The 22,359-nt window shown below is 31.8% G+C and overlaps 3 protein-coding genes and 1 non-coding gene across 8 annotated transcripts; all 4 read left to right on the forward strand.

Annotated features, from left to right (window-relative positions):
• The first annotated feature begins 297 nt into the window (after nucleotides 1-297).
• LOC123918837 (bromodomain-containing protein DDB_G0270170-like) lies at nucleotides 298-5,191 on the forward strand. Of its 4 annotated transcripts, none has more exons than XM_045970996.1 (10): nucleotides 376-951; nucleotides 1,463-1,514; nucleotides 1,693-1,771; nucleotides 1,914-1,959; nucleotides 2,050-2,148; nucleotides 2,507-2,575; nucleotides 2,675-2,987; nucleotides 3,096-3,241; nucleotides 3,335-4,379; nucleotides 4,481-5,191. In XM_045970996.1, the coding sequence occupies exons 1-10, from the start codon at nucleotides 595-597 to the stop codon at nucleotides 4,531-4,533; spliced, it is 2,259 nt and encodes a 752-aa protein (XP_045826952.1). In that variant the 5' UTR covers nucleotides 376-594; the 3' UTR covers nucleotides 4,534-5,191. The 4 variants fall into 4 exon arrangements, with proteins under 4 accessions (XP_045826950.1, XP_045826951.1, XP_045826952.1 ...); XM_045970997.1 differs by having other exon boundaries at nucleotides 1,702-1,771; XM_045970994.1 differs by having other exon boundaries at nucleotides 298-951; nucleotides 3,335-5,191.
• A 570-nt stretch (nucleotides 5,192-5,761) lies between these two features.
• On the forward strand, nucleotides 5,762-5,847 carry TRNAY-GUA. Its single transcript is given in 2 exon segments — nucleotides 5,762-5,798; nucleotides 5,812-5,847. It is a non-coding gene; the product is annotated as a tRNA-Tyr (tRNA).
• Nucleotides 5,848-12,643: 6,796 nt separating this feature from the next.
• On the forward strand, nucleotides 12,644-16,007 carry LOC123919012 (GDSL esterase/lipase At5g55050-like). 2 transcript variants are annotated; one of them, XR_006813005.1, is made up of 6 exons: nucleotides 12,769-13,115; nucleotides 13,981-14,114; nucleotides 14,392-14,625; nucleotides 14,819-15,065; nucleotides 15,552-15,834; nucleotides 15,868-16,007. XR_006813005.1 is itself a non-coding variant. In XM_045971235.1 (5 exons), exons 1-5 carry the CDS (start codon nucleotides 12,875-12,877, stop codon nucleotides 15,770-15,772), a joined length of 1,077 nt encoding a protein of 358 aa, XP_045827191.1. In that variant the 5' UTR covers nucleotides 12,644-12,874; the 3' UTR covers nucleotides 15,773-16,007. The 2 variants fall into 2 exon arrangements, 1 of the variants encoding a protein (XP_045827191.1); XM_045971235.1 differs by having other exon boundaries at nucleotides 12,644-13,115; nucleotides 15,552-16,007.
• A 1,249-nt stretch (nucleotides 16,008-17,256) lies between these two features.
• LOC123916855 (transcription factor MYB97-like) lies at nucleotides 17,257-18,861 on the forward strand. Its single transcript, XM_045968421.1, has 2 exons — nucleotides 17,257-17,771; nucleotides 17,869-18,861. Exons 1-2 carry the CDS (start codon nucleotides 17,394-17,396, stop codon nucleotides 18,736-18,738), a joined length of 1,248 nt encoding a protein of 415 aa, XP_045824377.1. The 5' UTR covers nucleotides 17,257-17,393; the 3' UTR covers nucleotides 18,739-18,861.
• The last annotated feature ends 3,498 nt before the right edge of the window (nucleotides 18,862-22,359 follow it).

The raw sequence follows: 22,359 nt of genomic DNA on the forward strand, positions 1-22,359 counted from the left end.
TTTTTGAGCAGAAACCATTGTAGTATTTTTATTTATTTAACTGAAATAATCATTTGCTAAAGTTTAATGTAATATTTAATGGCAAATGCTAAATAGTGCCTCCGGGGCACTCTTTAAGCCCTTAAATAGTAAGTTTTTTATAGAATTTTTATCGGAATGCGTAAAGTCAACGCATTGAAAATTATATTATTTAACTTTTTGAATAAAAAATTTCTTTAAATAAAATGCTTAAAGAATGCCCCGAAAACACTCGTTAGCAAAACCCATATTTAATTCTCTATATTTTTTAATGCCCACACACACTTTTTTTCCTTGTTTTGAACACTAACAACAAGGTACTAAAAGCAATCATTAATGTTAGGTTTTACCCACTAGCCTAAACCTCAGGTCCGTAACTCCGAACCTCAGGTCCGAAGATTCCAAACCAACCCGAACCTCTGCCAAAACTCCGAACCTTCACCACTCCAAAAACAAAAAGAACCAAAGCAAGAGAGAGAAAATAGACAATTTCTAGAGAGAGAAAAAACAAAGAAGAAAGAAACTGATTCATTTTCTCTAGAGAGAGAAAGTAGTTAATTTCTAGAGAGAGAAACAATGGTTCAGATCGCAAAGAGGAAGAAAGGAAGGCCGTCGAAGGCGGATCTAGCTCGCCGCTCCGCCGAATCTCAAGCCGCCGCAACGGAATCCGATTCCCGGCGAAGTCTCCGCCGCAAGAACGTGAGGTACAATATAATTGATTACGATGGTGATTACATCGATGATGAAGAAGATGAGAGGAGGCGCGAGAAGAAGAAGCTCAAATTGATGGCAAAACTACAGCAGGTTGAAGGGGAAGAAGAGCAGCAAGAATTGGAAGATCACGCAACAATGGAGGAAGAAGAAGAGTGTGATGAAATTGAAGGTGGTGAAGAGAATGAAGATGCTGAAGAAAAACATGAAGAAGATAGTGTGGTAATAGTTCTGAATTCACTTTGTTTCTCTCTCTAGATATCTGTTTGTATCCAAATCCAAGAGAGAGAAAATATAACTAACATCTCAACTGTCAAAACTACCTTCCACAGATTCTAATCCTCTCTCTCCCTCTCTCTCTCTCTCTCTCTCTCTCTCTCTCTCTATATATATATATATATATATATATATATATATATATATATATATATATATATATATATATATATATATATAATAAATTAAAATTCTTAGATCACCTACTCCCTGAATTAGACTTGTTCCGGTGTCCGATTCGACACTGACACCTATAATTGACACCTGACACATATAATTACATATTATTATCGAAGTTGACGCGTCAGTGTTCCATGTCTATGTATGTGCTTTATAATCTATATTTGTGGGCTATATAAGATGATTTTTTATTTCTATTTTTCTTTACATATATAAGTGCAAGTTTTTTGGGCTTTGGATGTAATTAAAAGTGTATATTTGTGTATAATGATGACAGATAAAGGGCACAAAAGTGGAATCAAAAGGGCTCCACTTTGTTTCTGTTTCAGGTTTGTGATTTTAAGGGATACTCATACTTAGTTGTTGTTGGGGGTGCAAATTTGTCTTTTTATTTACAAAAAAGGAAAAAGTGATATGTACTTGAAGGGTATTGAAAGGTTCTGTTTCTGCATCATCTTTTGTGTGTTTCTGAAACTTTGCTATATTTATTTAATCTTTTACTGTTAGGAATTCCAGCCAATTATCAATATGGGATTCCATTGCCTGATAGGAAGATTTTGGAAGTGATCCTTGACAAGCTACAGAAGTAATGTATTTTGGTTTTGCTTTTTGCAATTTTTTGTTTTGGTGTTTATGATTATGTGAGTGACTGCATAGTGGTGTGTGTTTTTGGGTACTGTTTTGTTTTCTGATGAGTCGGTACTGTTGTGGATTTGAATGATTTGCAGGAAGGACACGTATGGTGTGTTTGCAGAGCCGGTTGATCCGGAAGAGGTGTGTGGAATTTTGTTTATGTGAGTTGGTAATCTTGCTTTTTGACGACTCCTTTGATTTGGAAGTTCAAATTCTGATTTTTACATGCAGCTTCCTGATTATCACGAAGTGATTGAGCATCCCATGGATTTTGCCACAGTCAGGAAGAAGTTGGCAAATGCAGCTTATCCTACCTTAGAACAATTTGAGGTATAAATAGCTGTTAATGTGTGTTTTTATTTTCTTATAGAGATTTTTTTTTTTTTTGTAATGGATTTGAATGTTGATTGTGCTCGTCAATGAAGAGGTTACTTGCACTGAGTTGAGAGCTGAGACTCAAGTATAGGCTTAACCTGCTGTCTTTTCTTTAATGGATTTGTCAATGATGTACCATTGAAAAATGTGGCTTGATAGCTATAGTTTGCCACATATAGTTAATACTTGGTTTGTTTATCGTGTTTTTTTTTCCTCTTTAAATTCTGAAAAATTGTAAATTTCTTCCTTAAAACTGCAAGAAAAAGATTCTACTGTTATCACACTGACTTGTGAATGGAATTGTTGAATGCAGAGTGATATATTTTTAATTTGCTCAAATGCAATGAAATACAATTCACCAGAGACTGTATACCATAGACAGGTATAAAGCTCAATGCTTCTTTGTATTCTCCTACATACAAATGTGACATGAATAGCCGTTTTGCTATGCTTAATTTCTATACCCCTATATCTGTTACAGGCACGAACTATACAAGAACTTGGGCGAAAGAAGTTTGAGAAGTTAAGGATTAAATTTGAACGTACTCGGGTTGAGCTAAATTCAGAACTGAAAACACGGTCTAATTCTTTGGTTAAGAAGTCATTGAAAAAGCTACCAGGTTGTGCCTCACAAGAATCTGTTGGCTTTGATTTATCATATGGAGATGTACAGCCAACTTCCTATCCAATGCAAAGTGGTAGCTATGAGAGGCATGGAAACATTGATGGTATTGTGACAGGGAATGCTTTCTTGATTGATGCAAATCAAGATAAAGCTGAAGATGTTTTCTCAGGTATCACAAAAAAGTGAACATGCTATAATATGCTTCTCCTGTATGATATTAATGTTAGGATCTGGTTATTCTGTTTTGAATTTTTTTTTCATTTTCCCATTGTTCCAGGGAAGAATATGCTCTCTAAGATTGGAAAGAAGTCATCTTTGCTTGAAGACAATCGTCGTTCATCTTATAATATGTCCAATCAACCAATCACTAGATCAGATTCAACATTTATGACCTTCGAGAGTGGAACGAGACAGCTGGTTACTGTATGTATTACAAGGATACAATCCTAATTCTTGAATAGTTAGCTTATTCTACTCGTACTGTTAAAGCATTATAATTGTATTTTTTGGATACAGGTTGGTGTCCATGCTGAATATTCCTATACTAGGAGTTTGGCTCGTTTTAGTGCATCTCTAGGACCCATTGTTTGGAAAATTGCTTCCAGCAGGATTCAACAGGCACTTCCTGCAGACTGTAAATTTGGCCGTGGCTGGGTTGGAGAATATGAAGCACTTCCAAACCCAATACTTATGCTTAGTAATCATCTCCAGAAAGAAACTGGTTTGATTATGAAATTGCACGGTGACAAAAATGGTAAGGATGTAGAAGCCAAAACTGAACATCCTGTAAATGGACGGATGCTTGAGCAAAAACATTCTTCAGATTGTCCTACCAGTTGGCCTGCATCTGAAGGAAATCCTTCTATTGGTTCTGCTGGAATGAATCCCAACACTCCTCTCAACATCCCCAATCAGCAGAATGCCCAATCTAGGAATTTTGGCAAATCTAAGAATAATAGTTTGAATAAAGTGGAGCTGAAATCTTTACCCTCAAGTAATCAAAATAATTCCAGTCTGGTTGCAAAGTTTGCAAGTAATACTCCTATAGCAGAGTCGAAGCACCAAGAGATGGCGCCTAGGAACTTGAACACTTTGCCAGCTACAACTTTCAAGCAGCCGGATACAAATGAAGTTGGTAGTGGAGAATTACCTGATAGAAACGTCATGAATACAAGCTTGAATAGACGGTCAACTGGTTCATCATCTGACATTGCATCAAACCAAGCAATCAGAACAGGTCCTTTTGTTTTCCATGGACAAGAGCAGGGTCTCACTGACCCAGTTCAGTCGACGAGAATGTTCACAGAAGAGGCTCAAAAGACCCAGACTTCTTCTAACCCTTCACCAGTTGACACTCTGCCAGAAATGCCATCAGCTCCATCTGGACAAAGAGATGCCTCGGGCAATGCTTCAGCGGCAGCTGCTCAGGCATGGATGTCTGCAGGCGCAGGAGGTTTTAAACTAGGACCTGAGAATACTGCTTCATCCAAAAATCAGGTTTCTGCAGATCCTCTTCATAACTCAACGAGGGAGTTCCATCAGCATATTTCACGAATTCAGGGTGAGTTTCCTTCTGGCGGAATGTCGGTCCAGTCTAATAAGAACAATTTTCCATTTAATTCACCTAGACCTCAACCTATTCACACAAGTTCTGTTTCACAGTTTCCCAACCGACCTATGGGTTTCCCTCAATCAACATCCGCAGACCATCCTAGATTTCAAATGCAGTCCCCTTGGCGAGGCCTCAGTCCTCAAAGCCAACCGAGGCAGAAACAGCAAACCCTTCCGCCTGACTTGAATATTGATTGTCACTCTCCAGGGTCACCTGCAAAGCAATCCTCTGGTGTTGTTGATTCACAGCAACCAGACCTAGCCTTGCAACTATGAAGTCTCATTTGTGTCTTGGTTTGGAAGTTTCAACTGGAATTGGACTGGTGGAATTTGCAGCCCCTGTTGGATGCTGAATTTTGATCCTTAAAGACTCAAATAAACGTGACAGAAAGCCAACTTTGCACAAGTCGGTCCTGAATCAAAGAGTTTGCAAGTTCAGAAGATGTTAGTGGATATGGATAAAATAACTTAACGACTTGCCATCTTTTCGAAATGACTGACTCTGGGCAGCAATCTCCACTGCCACTGCCGCCGCCCTCCCCGGAGATTGAGCCATAATAAATGCTGCCTGACAATTGATTATGATCAGTAGGTAGTAGGCAAAAAATGTTGCTGATGCCTTGTATATTGTATACAAATTGATGAAAATTCAGTTGTCTAATATTTCTTTGATTTGATGATTATTCTGTATCTGTACTACTGTTACATCTGTATTAGAATTGGTAGTAGGGCATCATAATTATTTAATTATTAATTTGTACATGTTATTTACTTGTTATTAATGGAAAATCACTGATTGTTTCCTTTGGCTAATTTAAGTATTTAACTCTATTGGGTTGCTCAACAAACAAGTTATGATTAAATTCTTGTATATCATGATTGTGATTCTAAATAGGATCAACAGCCCATTGGTGAAACAATGAGTAAATATTAGAGGGTATTCTCACAATTTCAGCAAAATATGGAGTTTAAATGGATATGTTTTGTTAGCGTAAAATAATTTTACACCGACATTTCAAATAGAAATTAAACATTTCTTCATGTGAGACCATTAAAGTGGAGTGTAGTGAGATAATTAGTCCTTAGCAATGTTAATGATGGAACTAAACTTATAACTCCTTAACTCTTCATATGTCTCCTCGGTTCAAAAGTACCAAATCACTTTGGCTTTAAGGCACTTCATGGCGCCTACCAACAACATACATGAACTGCATGTGAATACATAAACTGTTGCACCGATTTCCTTTATTTATAAGCTTTACGATCCAAATTGACATGGTAAGCACGATAAGAACCTCTAACTATCAATTAATTTAGCTAACTAACATGAAACCGACCTTAGCTCAGTTGGTAGAGCGGAGGACTGTAGTTGGTTAACAGACATCCTTAGGTCGCTGGTTCGAATCCGGCAGGTCGGATTTTTTGCAATTATTTTAATTAAATCCAATTAACAAGCCCTCTTCAGCATTACCTGCCTATGATGGATGTTTCAGCAAAATGAAGTTTTTTTTTTGTAAGTAGCCTAATAGTAAAACTCACACATTTGTTTGCTGTGTAACTGCATAGTATATTTGGTCACTTCGCGTCATCTTTAGAGGAGTTACGATTAAAGTTTATTATTTGTTAGTAGGAAAGGGAGTAATTATGTTATGTTGACTCTGATTGGTGCACCAATCCTATAGCATGCTTAGTTAATACATAATGATTTCTCTTTTATAAGAGGGAAAATACTTATATAGGCACAAATACAAATAAGTAGTGTTAGGCACACTCACATCAAGTAAAAAAAATTAAAGATAATGTAATTAAAGTCTTATTTTTTTGATTTGTGTGAATGTGCCTAAAATTTGTGTCTAACTAGTTGTGCCTAGACAAGACTTTCTCTTGTAAGAGTTGTTCTATTGGATACGAAATTTAACCATCTAACAAAAATGGTTAAATTCCCTAGTGAACCAATATGTTCAAATTTTGGCCGAAAGAGTACTTATTTTAGTATTCGCTATGTATTAAATGCGATTATATCTAGAGAACTTTAACATAACATGAGATTATGGAAGTTTGTCATCTTTATTATTTTGTTTTCGACCAATGTGAGATAAATCTTGCAATATGTACAATTTTATTTTTACCGATGAATCAAATGTGATGTGATGAGACATGTTGATTAAATGATAAGAAAACAAATTTATGTATATGGTGCAATTTTTTTTTTTTTTATAATTATATGATGCAAAACTTATTTACTTATGCATGTTAAAAAACCTATATTTTCTAGACTCATCAAAATTTCTAGATCCCTTCCGGTTTACTCTCTAACTAGTTATACATAAGAGGAAAAAAAAAAACTTTATTATGCTTTAACTTGCTAAGAAAAAACTTATTTAACAAACACCCAATTAAATTATTTAAGCAAATGCTTCTAGTGACAAACATATATAACGATATAAGTAGTAGTACAAAGTATGAATGAGTTTTCCGACTATTTCTCAGTTGTATCCTACACAATAAATAAGAGAATTCAAATAAAGGAGTGGAATTCAAAATAAAAAATATTTTTCCACTCCTTTAACTACATGGTTGAAATATTGTCACCAAATTTACAAAATTACAATAACACCGTAATTTTATTAAAAATTCAAAAAAAAAATAGTTGTTTTTTCTCTACAAAATTACGGTGACACACTTTAATCTAACCAGCTTTCTTTCGCTTCCTATTCCTTTCTTCCTTGATTATTTGATTAAGCCTCGTTGATCCGATTCATTGCCGATTGAATCAGAATCCAACATGCACCTAGAGTTTTGCTACAAAGCCAATTGTAATAAGATAGAGAGTGGAGCGATAAGGAGATCAAGTTTCGATTTCCACCAACACTAAAATCTAACAATATATATTAATTACGGACTAATAAGATTGTTAAAAAAAACTTGCATAACATTAAACAAATGGAATGGTAATTTATTAGATCTTGATAATGGCAAACTCTACATATCCATATTCACTATTGTTTGCTCTTTGATTTCTTTGCTTGATACTTCTTCCGATCTCTAAGCATACAAACATCACCATGGCATACAAACTCTTTAGATTCAGATGATTCAAAGAAGCAACAAAAGAAAAACAAAGCCATTATTGAATGTATGTTAAGCTTTCAAGACTCACACAAGATAGAAAACAAAATGATTTTGCGGAATTTGCATTCATATGATGATTGATTATATATATTGAGAACATGTGAACACACATTTTATTATGTAGCTAGTGGGAAACAAGTAACATAGGAAAAATATTAAAATACTTGTATTGGTCAAAGATTGTGGAAATTGTCGTGTGACAACAATCAAAACACGTCTTGTTTTTATTGACAACTTGTCACGTACAAGAGTAGTGGCCATGAAAGAATTTGAGCTGGCATGGTAGTGTGAAAGTTGAGGAAGCTCACAAGAAGTATATGAACCAATAGCTACACACTAATTCATCTAGTAAACCTTTCTGACTTATCTTCTCCATCGACAGAGATCAGTTCTATCACTCTCAAGACTATATACAAAATTTGTTTGTTGGTTGGAGATGTTAAGTGTCTCGTATCTGTGTCCCCGTGAGTTTAACTTACTTAGTAGAGATATTGTATTATTAGGAACGAAGATATAAATTGAGTTTAGGGGGACCGAGTATAATATATACAAAAATTAATAAAATAAATCTAAAGTTAATATTCGTGAATTTGTATTTTATGGGTCATATTATTAAGTCGAACTTTTTGGGTATTCTATTTTCACGTTTATTGTAATTGTGGTCTAAACTCGTGTATTGTGCAATAAAATTTGTGACTTTTTGCATAAAAATATTTGCTAAGATCAGATTTACAACAAATTTGTAAATAGAGCCCAAAAGTTGAAATAATAAGGCCGGGGGACCAATTTTGTGAGTTTAATAAAATAGGGGGAAACAAGCCAACAATATAATAACATACTAGTATAAAAAAAATTATAAAAAAAAGGGGAAACTGTGGCCTCTACTAGCTCCGTCCCATATATATGCATGAGTCAGAGTTCGAACCATTGACATCTCATTTATTTACTTTAAAAATGAAATTTCTAAACGATAGATTACTTAACTAAAATAAAATGAAATAAGAGTCTAGTAATGAATGCGACAAAACATGAAAATGAGTTATAAGAAAACTTATTTCTCATTTTATAATTTTTTGGTAGAGATTTTATAAATTGTTTTTGTAACGATTGAAATTGATTTAATTTAAATATTAAGATGATATAAAAATCATCTCTTCTTTTTGTTTTTTAATGACAAATATATATAAATAAGAAAATAAAAAGAAAAAAAAGTTAGGACAAGTACAAATATGAAGACCCAATAAATAAAATAAAAGATAAAGAATAGCTCCAGAATATAAACTAACAAGATGACCCATGTCTACACCACCCAAAAAATAAGATGAGATTTATTTTTGCCATCATGCGTTTTTGCGCGCCCTATACATTTTCAATTTTATATTTCTGCTACTTAAGTAGCTAATGTTGTATAAATGATTTTTTTTTAAAAAAATGTAGTCTATTATTTAAGTAGCGGACATTATAAACAACAAATTTGGTAGGGTGTTTTTGGGATATACACTACCTAAATAGCAGATAGGAATATTTTTGTAAATTCGTAGAGCGCGCGAGAAAATGAGTAGGGTGACAAAAGAAAATCTCAAACAAAAAAACACTAGAATAGGAAAAAACATATATCAAGTCCATCAAGAACATTGAAGCTAAGAACCACCATCTCAAAAGACTCTAACAGTTATGGTATAAAATAGGTGATGTTTTCTCTTCCGATCCCCGTGATTCTTTTATACCTCCCAATATTTCAATTTTGCCCTTGCAGAAAAATTCGGTTCGCAGAAACCAGATTTTTTCTAGTGGAAATTCAAAGTAAATTTCGGTTTTTAGAAACCGAAATTTTTTTCAAGACAAAAAAAAATCGGTTTCTAGAAACCGAAGTTTTTTACAAGGACAAAATTGGAAATTCAAAGGATATAAAAGAAACACGGAGATCGGAAGAGAATACATCAAAATAGGTTGTGGGTCACATCCATAAAAACAAAAAGAAGGAAAAAAGGAAAGAAGAAAACACTAGAATAGGAAAACACTCGAAATCCTATCTTAATATAAGAGTAGTCTAAGATACGTCCGAAAACTAAAATTTAGACTTAATTGAACTTATGGTCTATATGTGACTTGTGCTAAATATATTAACCATTCAGTTGAATATAAATTTTAATAGAATTAAAAATATGATATCATTTTAATAGAATTAAAAAGTTTTCAATGAATTAATGTTGACTTATGAATATTACAAACTAAATTATTATTAATCATGTTAAAGTTTACCTCTTTATTGACATATTCACATTGTGTCTGTATTATGTCATAAATAGGAATTTTTTATTAAAAATGTGTAATAGTTAAATTGCGTTAAATTTTTTACAATTTGATATACATATATTTTATCCAATAATATAAAAATGTACTGCTATCTTTTCAACCTAACTCTACCATTATCCTGAATTTCTTCTCGTGACCAACAAACTCAATTTGATATAGTACTTCTTCAATGTGTTTACAATATGCTTTCCAAAAGGACCGAAGGGAATAAAAAATCAATAGAAAAAATCTCTTACCGGCCGACGGGACTCTACCTCTCGGTCTTATTCCATCTTAAACTCGGATTAGGAAGAGTGCCCTTGAATTAAATATCAATCATAATATAATAAACAATAAAAAAAATGGATTCTCCTGACTCATACAAAGAATCTCCCAAAAGCACTCAACTTTTAACCCTGAAAAAGTCCCCTCTTTTGATCTCTCTAGATTGCTTTCTTTTAACTCAAACTAGTATTCATGTTGTGTATATACATATGCATCAATTTACTTGTCTTGCAGTCCAAAACAACATTTTATTAGTGCAATGGTATTGTCAACAATATAGCAAGACCATACTAAAGATTTATTGTAAATTGTAAGTAATTTAGATTTTGTGTATGAAAATTCATCAAAATTATTTCACTAATAAAAATTCATCAATTCGTCCCACACGGTGTATGCAGAAAAATGATAAATCTTAATTATGTTCTGATCCTAGTTATCTTCATAGAAGAGAAACAAAAATAATTGGGCAAGTCGTAAGGTCTATAACCATTATTTGATTGTGAATATGATCGATGTGAATGCTTACTTTTCCAGCTATTTTTTTTAGTCCCACACGGTGTATGAAGAAAAATGAGTGTTGTACCAAAATAAGAATTTGAAAACTTGTGTGTTCATATTATACTTATGATGAAGCTACCTTTTTATTTAATTTTTTTGATATAAGAAGCTTTTTCTTTTTGAGGTACAGGAAGCTTTTTCTTGTGTGCCTTTATTTTTTTTTGTCAACTAGCCCATTGACTAGAAAATCCACCTTAAATATGAATAAGTGGAGTGTCCCGGGTTCGAACCTGGGCTCATGCACATATAGTGCGATGTCCCTACTATATTCCATTTTATGTTTTTATATTTGAAGTGTTAGTTCAATCATAAGACATTGACTTTGTGACTTTAAACCGTAGAGTTTAAATTAATCATGTCGATAATTGTTATAAAATGATCATTAATACCACTTAAATTATTAAAAATTCGATTTCTTCAATTATTATTATTTTTAAAAAAAATAAAATAAAACTTTATGAACATTTTCATATTTAAAAAATTGTGTCAGAGTATTTTAATCTTAACTTTTTGTATGGGTGGCAAAGTGGATTAGTCCGTCCCGTCAAAGTCCGTTATTTTAAGTGGGTTAGGCGGAGCTGGCAACTTTAGCCTTTAGGTACCGAACCGAAAATCTCAGTTCGACCCGTAAAAATAGCTGGTCAAACGGGTCAGCCCGGCGGACACTCGGCCCGTTTTGCCACCCTAACTTTTTGTTTGTTTTTGTTTTTATAATGTTACATTAAAAAAAAATTGTAATAATCTTTAAATTATTAATCATTAATAATGTTATTCAAAAAATTATATTTGACTAATCTTATTTTTTACTCATTTGTATTACAAAAAGTTCAATATGTAGTCATTGTCATGCAAATAAATTCTATATATTTTTTTTGTTGTTGTTCAACTCTAAAAATCAGTATATTTTAGAAGCAGAAATCAGTATTTTAATTTATTTTTTTGAGTCAAAAGTCGGTATTTTATATTTATCCATTTTTGTGCTAATTTTTCTAAGCCCTCCACCACATAATCTTTCCCACCATCCACATTTTCTGTCGACATACACCTTAGCGGGGAAAAAAAAAGGCCATATATGTAAACACATTTTGTAAAAAAAATTCTCTTTATCCTATAATTTTTTATCTTATAAATCTCTGATTTTCTTAAATAATTTATCAAAGCTCGTTTCCCATTTAAGTCCAACAATTTAGTTACAACTTTTTTTAATGGCAAATATAATATATAAATAAATATAACATTGAGAAAAATACAAGAGAAAGTTTAGGGAGGTATCAGAAGTACATTTCTCCGGAACTCAACTATCTCAAAGGTAAGACATAAAAAAAGAAAAAAAAAAAAAACTACAAGGTGACGTACCTCCAACAAACTAGAATCCCGAAAATTATGTTATTTTTCACTAATTAATGAATATTTTACCATTATCATACCAAAATTGAAACTCAACAACACCCTTATATCAGGGACATCGTCGCCGAGATTTTGGGTGCCCTGTTTGAATTATGAACTTGGTGTCTTATTTTTTTATGAGTACAAAATTTCACTTTTTTTTACGGATTTATAAGTCATGTATATAATTGTAAAAAAACTAAAAGATTACATCAATATTGAAAAATTCACACAATACCAAAACTACAATTAAATCATAACAAAACAAGTAATACATATATCTATCAATATATCCGAACATGCATCATCATCCTTATATTTTTTATTGCAAATGATTTTAATATATTAATTATAATTTATTTTTTATCATATATATATACACGTTAAAAAATAATAATTTTGGTACCCCTGAAAGATTGGTGCCCTACTCGACCGCTGCTCCCAATCACTCTCTAGAACCCTATGCACTTAACTCGAAACTGTAATTATGCTGAAAGAGACTAAAGCATTTAAATGCTTGGTGTCACAATTTATATCTGTCCCACCACCGTTTTATAAGAAAACATAATTACACTACAAACCATAATGGATTTATCGCAATATCTAAATTAAGAGTCTCTTTGCTCCACTATATCTCATACACACAACGCTGCAATAATCAAAATTCTTGTTTCCACACATATATTTTTACACTTGTCCACTTTTTCCACCTATAAATATGTTACCAAAGTCTTCTCAACCTTCAAACATTACAAAGAGAAAAGAAATTCCAAAATAGATTCCATAGTTATGATGAAGAGTTCAATTCTATTAATTATATCTTTCTTCATCTTTAACTTAGGAGGATTCTTAGAAGCTCAAAAGACTCCAGCTATTTATGTGTTTGGAGACTCACTTGTTGATGTTGGTAATAATAATTATTTGAGTCTTTCTCTTGTAAAGGCAACTCTTCCTCACTATGGCATTGATTTTCCAACTAAAAAACCAACTGGGAGGTTTAGCAATGGCAAAAATGCTGCTGATTTGATTGGTAAGTTATTCTCAATGAACATAACAACACTTTAAATGTAGCACAAACTCCTTTTGGATTAGACGTCTCTAATGTCGGACATGTGTTGATATCTGATACTCATAAGATATCCGTACGATTATATATACGCGCGTATTGTATAACTCGTAAAAAAATGTTATATTTCTTCGTTTTAGACTCGTCTAGGTTAATAATGGACACCTCTAAAAATATTAGAACTTTTTAAGTGATATAATAGTATTTAAATTAGGTATTTGAAAAAAGTATTGCATATGCACCTCTTTTCACATACAAATATCTTTATCTTATACGGTTTAAGGATTATGGTTAATGAGAGGGTTAAGGATCTTAAATTTAATTACAGTATTTTCAATTTTTCGATAGGAAATAGATAAATGGATGTCCAAGACTAGCATATCTTGTTTTAGAATTTATTTTATTAATGAAACAAAATGCTCAAATATTTGGATGCATGTGGGTAAATTTTTATTCTCAAATTAGATATTTTATAAATAGTGTTCGCATTTAATTAGTTATAATATAAATATGTATGCGTCGGTGTCTTATCTTTTCACAATAGCGATGTCAGTGTCGTATCATGTTCAATCTATGCTTCATATACATCAACATAAAACATATTGGTTATGAAACGGTAGGAAAGAAAATATTTGACACAATTTTCCTAATTTTTAAATTGGAAGACAAGAGAATGTGGGCAAATATGTACTATAAAGGACCAAATTTTAATGCTATATATATTCACTTATTGATATTTTGTTGGGGTATGGATATTGATAATTGATAATAGTAATACAAATTGTGTTTAGCTAATATTTGCCTCAAATGAATGGTTATGATTTGGCAGCTGAAAAAGTAGGCCTTACCACGTCACCACCTTACCTCTCCCTAGTCTCTAAGTTCAACAACAAGAAGAATGTATCATTCTTGGGGGGTGTTAACTTTGCTTCTGGAGGTGCTGGAATATTTAATGGCAATGATGTAAGTTTTGTAAGAACATTTCTAATTCTATCTTTTCCTTCTACAATAATGTTTTTACGTTTTGTACAATTAAAATGTAGTCCAAAAACCAATTTTGTACCATGATTTTTCATTAAAAAACGAAAAAATTTGAATTTTGATCGGTCAAAAAGATCAAATGCTAACGTTCTTAGTTTGTCGTTTAAATTCAAATTATAAAAGTTCTTAGTATTATTATCATTTTTAAATAATTTGCGCTCGCTGACCTAAAGTCCTGTATACGTATTATTTATTGAAGAGGCAAGCAATATCTTTGACAAAGCAAGTGGACTACTATACACAAGTGCATGACCAATTGACACAACAAGTAGGAGCATCTACACTTCAGAAACATCTCTCAAAATCCATCTTTGGTATTGTCATTGGAAGCAATGATATATTTGGTTACTATAACTCAATGGATCTTCAAAAGAAAAATACCCCTCAACAATATGCAGATTCCATGGTTTCCTCACTAAAAATACAACTACAGGTACAATCATATCTTAAGTTATTATTTCATTTGCATGCATTTTAATTTAAGTGATTGATGAAATTTAAATCCTCTCGATTGAAGACGATTGTAAAATGACTATTAGTTTTGTTTTAATTTTAATAAATGGTAAGTTCGCCTTATTCTTATTTTTCAAAATAATAATAATTTTGTATTTGTACCTTTTTGGCAGAGACTATACAACAATGGTGCAAGGAAATTTGAGATTATTGGTGTTAGTACAATTGGATGTGTTCCTGCATTGAGGCTCAAGAACAAAACAGAATGCTTTTTAGAAGCCAATTTAATGTCAATTAAATATAATGAAGGCCTTCAATCAATGTTGAAAGAATTGAAATTGGAGAACAAGGAGTTAAGTTACTCATACTTTGATACTTATGGTGCACTCCAAGACCTCATTCAGAATCCAATTTCCTATGGTAACATGATCACATAATCTCATGTCTCTTTGCATTACTTTTTATATAAAGATAGAGTTGGAGAAATTATTATTAATTAAAATGACACTATTATTTTGACATTAATATTAAAATGATATTATTGACCATTTTATAAATATTTAGTTTAAATATGTATTTTTACTCTCCCATTTAAAAATTCGAATTTTTGTCACCAAATCCAAATTCTTAGCCCCATTTTCAAATATGGAGAGAAAATACCTAATTTTGGAATAAAAAATCTAAATTAGAACTAATATTGTAATAATATCTTAAATTGGTGGAACAAAAACTCAAATTTTAAAATACAGAGGTTAAAATCCCGTTTCAAGTAAAATAGAGAGATTAAAAGTGTATTTAAATATTTTAAATATTTTTGTTACTCATACTCTAAATATCTTTAAAGGGATTTAAATTTCATTTATTAAATTATAAAGTCAAACTCATACTCTAAATATTTTTTTTCAGGATTTGCTGATGTGAAAGATGCTTGTTGTGGACTTGGTGAGTTGAATGCTCAATTTCTATGTACACCAATTTCAGGTGTTTGTGCCAATAGACAAAACCATATATTTTGGGATCAATTCCATCCTACTGAGGCAGCAAGTCGCACAATTGTGGATAAACTTTATAATGGACCTTCAAAATATACATCCCCTATTAATTTACAACAACTACTAGCTCTTTGAATTGTCAATTTATAACTAGTACCTTCAATTTCTTTATCAATATTTTGACGGTTATTCGAAAGGAATTAGTTTTTGTAGTTATTCGATGATAAAAGCCGAGGAAAAATACTTGTAGCACTATACTAGCTTGAAGGAGAATGTGGCTTTTAAGAGCATGAAAATATATAAAACTGTTTTTGTGTAATTTCTTAGCACTTTTATTCATTTTTGGTAGTATATTAACTATTAAAAAAGAGCATAGTTTTTTTTTTTTTTTTTTAACGGCAACTATTAAAAAAGAGCATATATAGGTTTGAAAGTGTGTTATAGAGTGTGATGGTTGTACTCCTTGTTTTATTAAATATTATTTATTAATACTATCAATTTTTCTTCGAATATAAAAAATCATTACTAAATTCATCTAGCTAAACATAAGAATAATTTAATACCAAAAAAAAAAAAGAATAATTTATTAATAGTCAAAATAAATTATGAGAAAATAGGATATGCACGGGCAACCGTGTAAAATAATTTTACATTACCAAGTAATAACAATCATGCATGTTTTTTGTCACGTCACCCGTTTCAACACACTTTCTTGATATGATATAACAAATTTATAACTTTTTATTGGATGATCGTGTCAAACATCAATACATCTTCATTAAACTCATAAATTATACACATTAGATATTTTTTATAATATGCGTAAAAAGTGTCAAACTGCCTTATAAATCGGGTTATAGTGGGCATATAATAAAGCTACTCTATTGATTTCTTTTTAACTGTTGCATCTTTTCAAAGTTTAATGTAACATTAATAGTTGATTTGATAAAAATAGTTAAAGGTATTACATAAAAAAATTAATCAAAATCAAATATATATGTAATTGTCAAAAATATATGTCACATATTACGTAAAATAAATTACATTGATATTTCAAAAAGGTTCATAAACACCCCTATTGTTTGGGTGATGCATTTGCTATTTTCAGCTTAACCAAAAGCCAAATTCTTGTACATTTTTCATTCCAATCAATGTAGTATATCAAAAGATAATTAACATCAAAATTGAGTATATATGCAATATAACAAAACAATAGCTACCATAAAATTTACCACCATTGGCTATGAGCACTACACGGAAGCGTAATCCTAGCAACCTCTTAAATTGCTTCTCTTTTCCATTTTTTTATTTTTTTTTACAATTATGTGTTTTTCATAATACAACTTTAGATTCTATATTCACCTCCTAAACCCATATCTCCACCACCCTTTATCTTTGATTTCTTTTTTTTTTTTAACCACCTTCACGGCCGCTACCGCAATAACTTTATAGTTTCTTTTGTCTTTTTCTCTGTACAAAAAAGTTAAAAATCACCAACAAAATTAAAACAAGTTTTAAATTTAAAACTTGTTTTAATTTTGTTGGTGATTTTTGTTTGTAATATAATAATTTAGTGTTTATATTGGTAGAATAAGTTTAATTTTTTATCAAAACAAATTAGTCAAAACAAATTTAATTAATGTATAGTTATTATTTTGCCTGCATCAAAATTGAAAATCAATGAAAAGTTGAAACTTCAAGTAATTAATTAATTAATTAACAAGAGGGGGAGGGTGTGTCAACTTTTTTTAGAAAAATGGAACACATGAACAATATTGGTAATGGAGTGAATGATCAAAATGGGTTGTTTGGTACGATGGAAAGAGGATGCAGTGGTGACGGGGAAGGTAGTGGTGGTGGAGGTGGTGGTGATGAGGTGAGTTTGAAAAAGGGTCCTTGGACAACGGCTGAGGATGCAATTTTGATAGATTATGTGACAAAACATGGTGAAGGGAATTGGAATGCAGTTCAAAAAAATACAGGTTTGAATCGTTGTGGGAAAAGTTGTAGGCTTAGATGGGCTAATCATTTAAAACCCAATTTGAAAAAAGGTGCATTTTCTCCTAATGAAGAGAAACTCATTGTTGAACTTCATGCTCAATTTGGGAATAAATGGGCTAGAATGGCTACTTTGGTATGTTATTATTAGCTCTAATCCAGCTTCATAAAATTTCTTAGATTATTTGATATTCAATCTCTCAAACATTCTTTTGTTGTGTTTTGTGGTGTAGTTACCTGGAAGAACGGACAATGAAATCAAGAATTACTGGAATACAAGAATTAAACGCCGTCAACGACAAGGTCTTCCTCTATATTCAGACGAACATGATCGTACCAACACACCAACAACATCAACAACACCTTCACCATGTGTGACTCCAAATGGATCAAACTCTAACAACATTACAGCAAAATTTGAGTTTATCAATCAAACCCAACACCAATATCAACAAAACCATCATCATTCTTCACCACTCCAACATAGACAACAACATCAACAACAACATTCTTATTCTCCTCACACTTTCTTAGACACTTCACCTACACCATTGTCATCTTGTTCACCACTCTCATTCACTTTCCAAAGACCCACACCACTCTTATCAACCCCGTTTCGCTTCAAACGCTACCGCTCAAATCCAAACTTCAGCCTTCAAGTCCCTAATTCAATGACACAAAATTGTACCTCTCCACACCATGATCTTTCTTTAACTTCTCATCATGATAGTAATTTCAAGTTCCCAATTCATTATAACTCAAGTTTCTCGCAATACTTTAATACTCCTTTGTTGGAATCCGACCGAGGAGTCTCTTTTTCATCGTCTTCGCCTTTCTCAACAAATTTGGAGCTACCTTCAAACCAATATTCAAGAGTATCCTCTGAACAAGATATTAAGGCAAATAATATTGAGTTCAATAATGATCCTAATGGCTTGATGGGAGATCTTTTAATGGATGCACAAACAATTGCTTGTGGACAAAATTCAAAGAAAAGAAAGTACTTGAGCTTAAATGAAGGAAATGATATGTTTAATGGTTGTCAAAGTTATGATGAATTTCCATTTAACTCTGTATATTGGTCTTCTAATTCAGGTTACTAATATTATCTTTATAATATTGGTTTATTCTAGATAATTTATTTTGGATATTTTTTGGTTGTTTGTTTTTGGGGTTAGAGTACATTTTATACTCTATTTAATAAAATTTTGTTTGTAAATAAAAAATTAATATTTTTTATTTTCATCTCAGTTTTATTGTTACATTAAATTTGGCTCTCTTTTGTTGGCATGAAAAAAATATCTTTTATTATTATTATTATTATTATTATTATTAGGGTTAATAGGTACTTATCCTTTGCAATTTGGGTGAGTTCTAGTTTATTCCCTTAATATGTTTTTTTTAGTTACCGCGTGTAATGTAAAGATTTTCTCATTTACCCCTTCATGGAATATGTTAACTTACGATTCTGTCTTTTTTGCCTCTTATAATGTTTGCGAATTTTGGTTTACCCTCCACACTGGTCATGTCACGTCATCATTTATGTGAAATTTTAAGTCAACATATTTCATGAGGAAGTAAACAAGAGAATCTTCACATTTCAGGGGGATAAACAAAAAAAAAATACATGGAATAAACCAAAACTCACCCACATCGGAGGGGGATAAACACATATTATCCCTTGTTATTATTATTATTATTATTATTATTATATTTATTTTTCAAATATACAAATTTGACACTCTAAATTAAAGAGTGTCTAATGCCCAACAATGCCACAATGTTGTCACTCTTTTTTTTTTCATTATTATTTGTATCTATGTATCGCTGATTTAATATTTGATCGATTTGTATGCAGGACAAAAACTAGGAGAAGAAGCACCAGACCTAACTAAATTCTTGAATGATGACATGTCAACAATGCTAAGTGTGATGCCTTCTTCCACAATACAAAATCAAGATTGGAATAACAATGGATCAGATCAAATCTCTAATGTTCAATCTTCTAGTGGTTTGAGTATGGCAGATGAAAATGTTGTACTTGATATTAAGCCTATAGCTTCATTGTTTCCTCTCACAAACACAACAGATCAAAATAATGAAAATAATGATTACTACACTTGGGACAATTTAATTTACTAATAAAAATTCATCAATTTAATTAAGAAACAATTCTTAATTGTGTTCGGATCCTATTTATTTGCATATATAGGATACTATGAGAACCCCGATAACAATAGAGATTACAAAATAGCGATAAGAAAAAGGTTAGAGTTCCAACAACAATATCAATATAACTATTCGTCAAAAAAAAAAAACAATATCAATATAACTACTCAAAATAATGTTATAAGTGAATATACAGAAAATCTTAAAAAAATTATACTAACTTTAAAATATATAGACACGAGATGTGGAAGGGCAAGAAAATTTTAAAGTAATTCTATTATTTTCACAAAATTTCTATCACACTGAAAACGTTCAATCTCCCTTTCAAATTGAAGAGCTATGCTATACGTAGCGAATGACTTCCTCACAAATTTTCACGAATACGATGAAATGGAATGGACTCGAGCCAAACCGTTCGGACTGCTATTTTTCCTAGTTTTTACTGTTGAAAATTACTTTTTAGGTCCCCCAATATTACTCTCAGTCCCCCCGTCTTGACCAATTTGCCCTTGAAACAAATTTGGATATTATAATACGAAATTATATAGGTTCGTATTATAAGTACCGAAATCACATAACAGACAACACGTGCACAGAAGAAAGGCATGTTCGGAGACTAAGTTACGAATCAAGTCTATTTCGTGTCGCAGCTACCGAACTTGCTATTCACATGTAATCCTTGCGTAAAAATAGGTCCATATAAGGTTTATAATATAAACCGCAAACTGCAATTTGATAACCACTAGAGCAGTTTCGGTAGTTTTTTATTATCTCCTAAACTTAATTGTTTATGCTTTAATGTGTGTTTTGTCTTGTTCGCTTGATGCGGTTTTATTCTTTATTTTGTTTGGTTGGTGTATATTTATGCAAAATCATGTTTCAGTCTTCATTGATATGTATATTTATATGAGTTCATGTTTCCACTACATGTTTTCTACTCTTTCTTTATTTTGTTACATTCCAACTATTCTTATATTCATAAATATTCATCTTTTTCTGTTGTAGAGCAATTTCAGAATCACGAATTCATTCCCCAAAAACCCTAAATCCCCAAATTAATTTCAATCAAAACCCTAAATAGTTTGCGACAACGAAATAGACTACAATAGTTGTTCTTCACGGTTTGTAACGTATAAAACCAATTGACGCATAATGAGGGATTTCGTTTTCTACGAAATGAAAAGACGTGTTTTCATAACGTATACAGCGAACGTAAGCGTTTCGTATTGTACGAAATGAAACAGTGTTCTTTTGGGGCTTATAATTAGTTGTGATAGAAGTGTGGTTACCGTTCTGATATATGTGTGATGAAAGATGATACAAGAACACACTTTTCTTCCTCTTCAATCTTCCTCTACAATTCAATAAGCCACAACAATAATGTTTCAAGTACTGATCAACCAAGAAAAGGTGAAGAGGAAGCCGATCAAGTGATACATCATGAAAAGATAAAGCCAAGGTATCCTAAGAAACCAAGCATACGCAAACACCAGTTCGTATCATAAGAAACGAAATTATTTCCATTTCGTAATATAAAACCCAAAGCATCCTGGCCCAAAATTGAGGGTATTTTGGAATTTTTGGGGCGTGTGAAAGCAACTAAGGGGGCCTAAAAAGCAAATTTATTTACTGTTCTATGCCGGTTTTCCTATTTTTGGTCCAGTTCGCATGCGCAACGCTTTAAGGGCCAACTCAGACTGGATACAGGCCCGGTTCACGGTTCGACGCGTTGGACCTGCTGGTCCGGTTCGGTTTTCACTACCTTAATTGTAAGGGATTGAAGAATTCAAAATCCACACCACTTAAGTCAATTCATATTGTTGGTAATATTGTTGGTTGTCTTTGGATAAAAATAAATAAAGATAATTTTTATAACCCTCTAGTTCCTAGAGAAAAGTGCATGATAATCTAGAGTTCAACTCAAGATAAGTAAAGTTTGGCCGAGAATCAGGGACGGATGTAGGTGTATAGGATTGGGGGCTCAAGCCCCCACAAGGAAACAAACTTTTATGGTAATACTCTTATATAAATTTTGTTGTAAATAAAATACTACAATATTTAATTTAAGCCCTCATAATAAAATACTACAATAATTATTTTAAGCCCCATAAAATTGATTATCTCACTAACTAGCATTTATATATTTATTACAAGTTCACTATCCAACTTTTCATTACCTTCATTTCTTTTCCTAATTATTTTTCATAGGTTCTCCACTCTTCAATCAAAACTTTTACACAAATGTTCTTAATTCTTATCCAGTCTCACCTATCAATTGAGCAACACAAATCATTTTCTTAACCCAACATTAATTAATTTTTGTCTGCATTATCTCTCAACCATTATTTAAATGTTAAATTTTTTACTTTTATCTTCTATTTCTTGTCAACAATTGCAAATTTTTAGAATAATTTTCTTGGTGTTATATAAAAAAATTATATTAGATATTTATTTAATTGTTAGCAAATTAATTCAAGTATTGTCTACCACCAATAAATTGGTACAAATTGTAAGAGATTTAAACCACTTAAGTAATCTATTTGAGGTTCAACATC

Source organism: Trifolium pratense, linkage group LG3, assembly GCF_020283565.1.
Source record: "Trifolium pratense cultivar HEN17-A07 linkage group LG3, ARS_RC_1.1, whole genome shotgun sequence".
Taxonomy (NCBI): domain Eukaryota; kingdom Viridiplantae; phylum Streptophyta; class Magnoliopsida; order Fabales; family Fabaceae; genus Trifolium; species Trifolium pratense.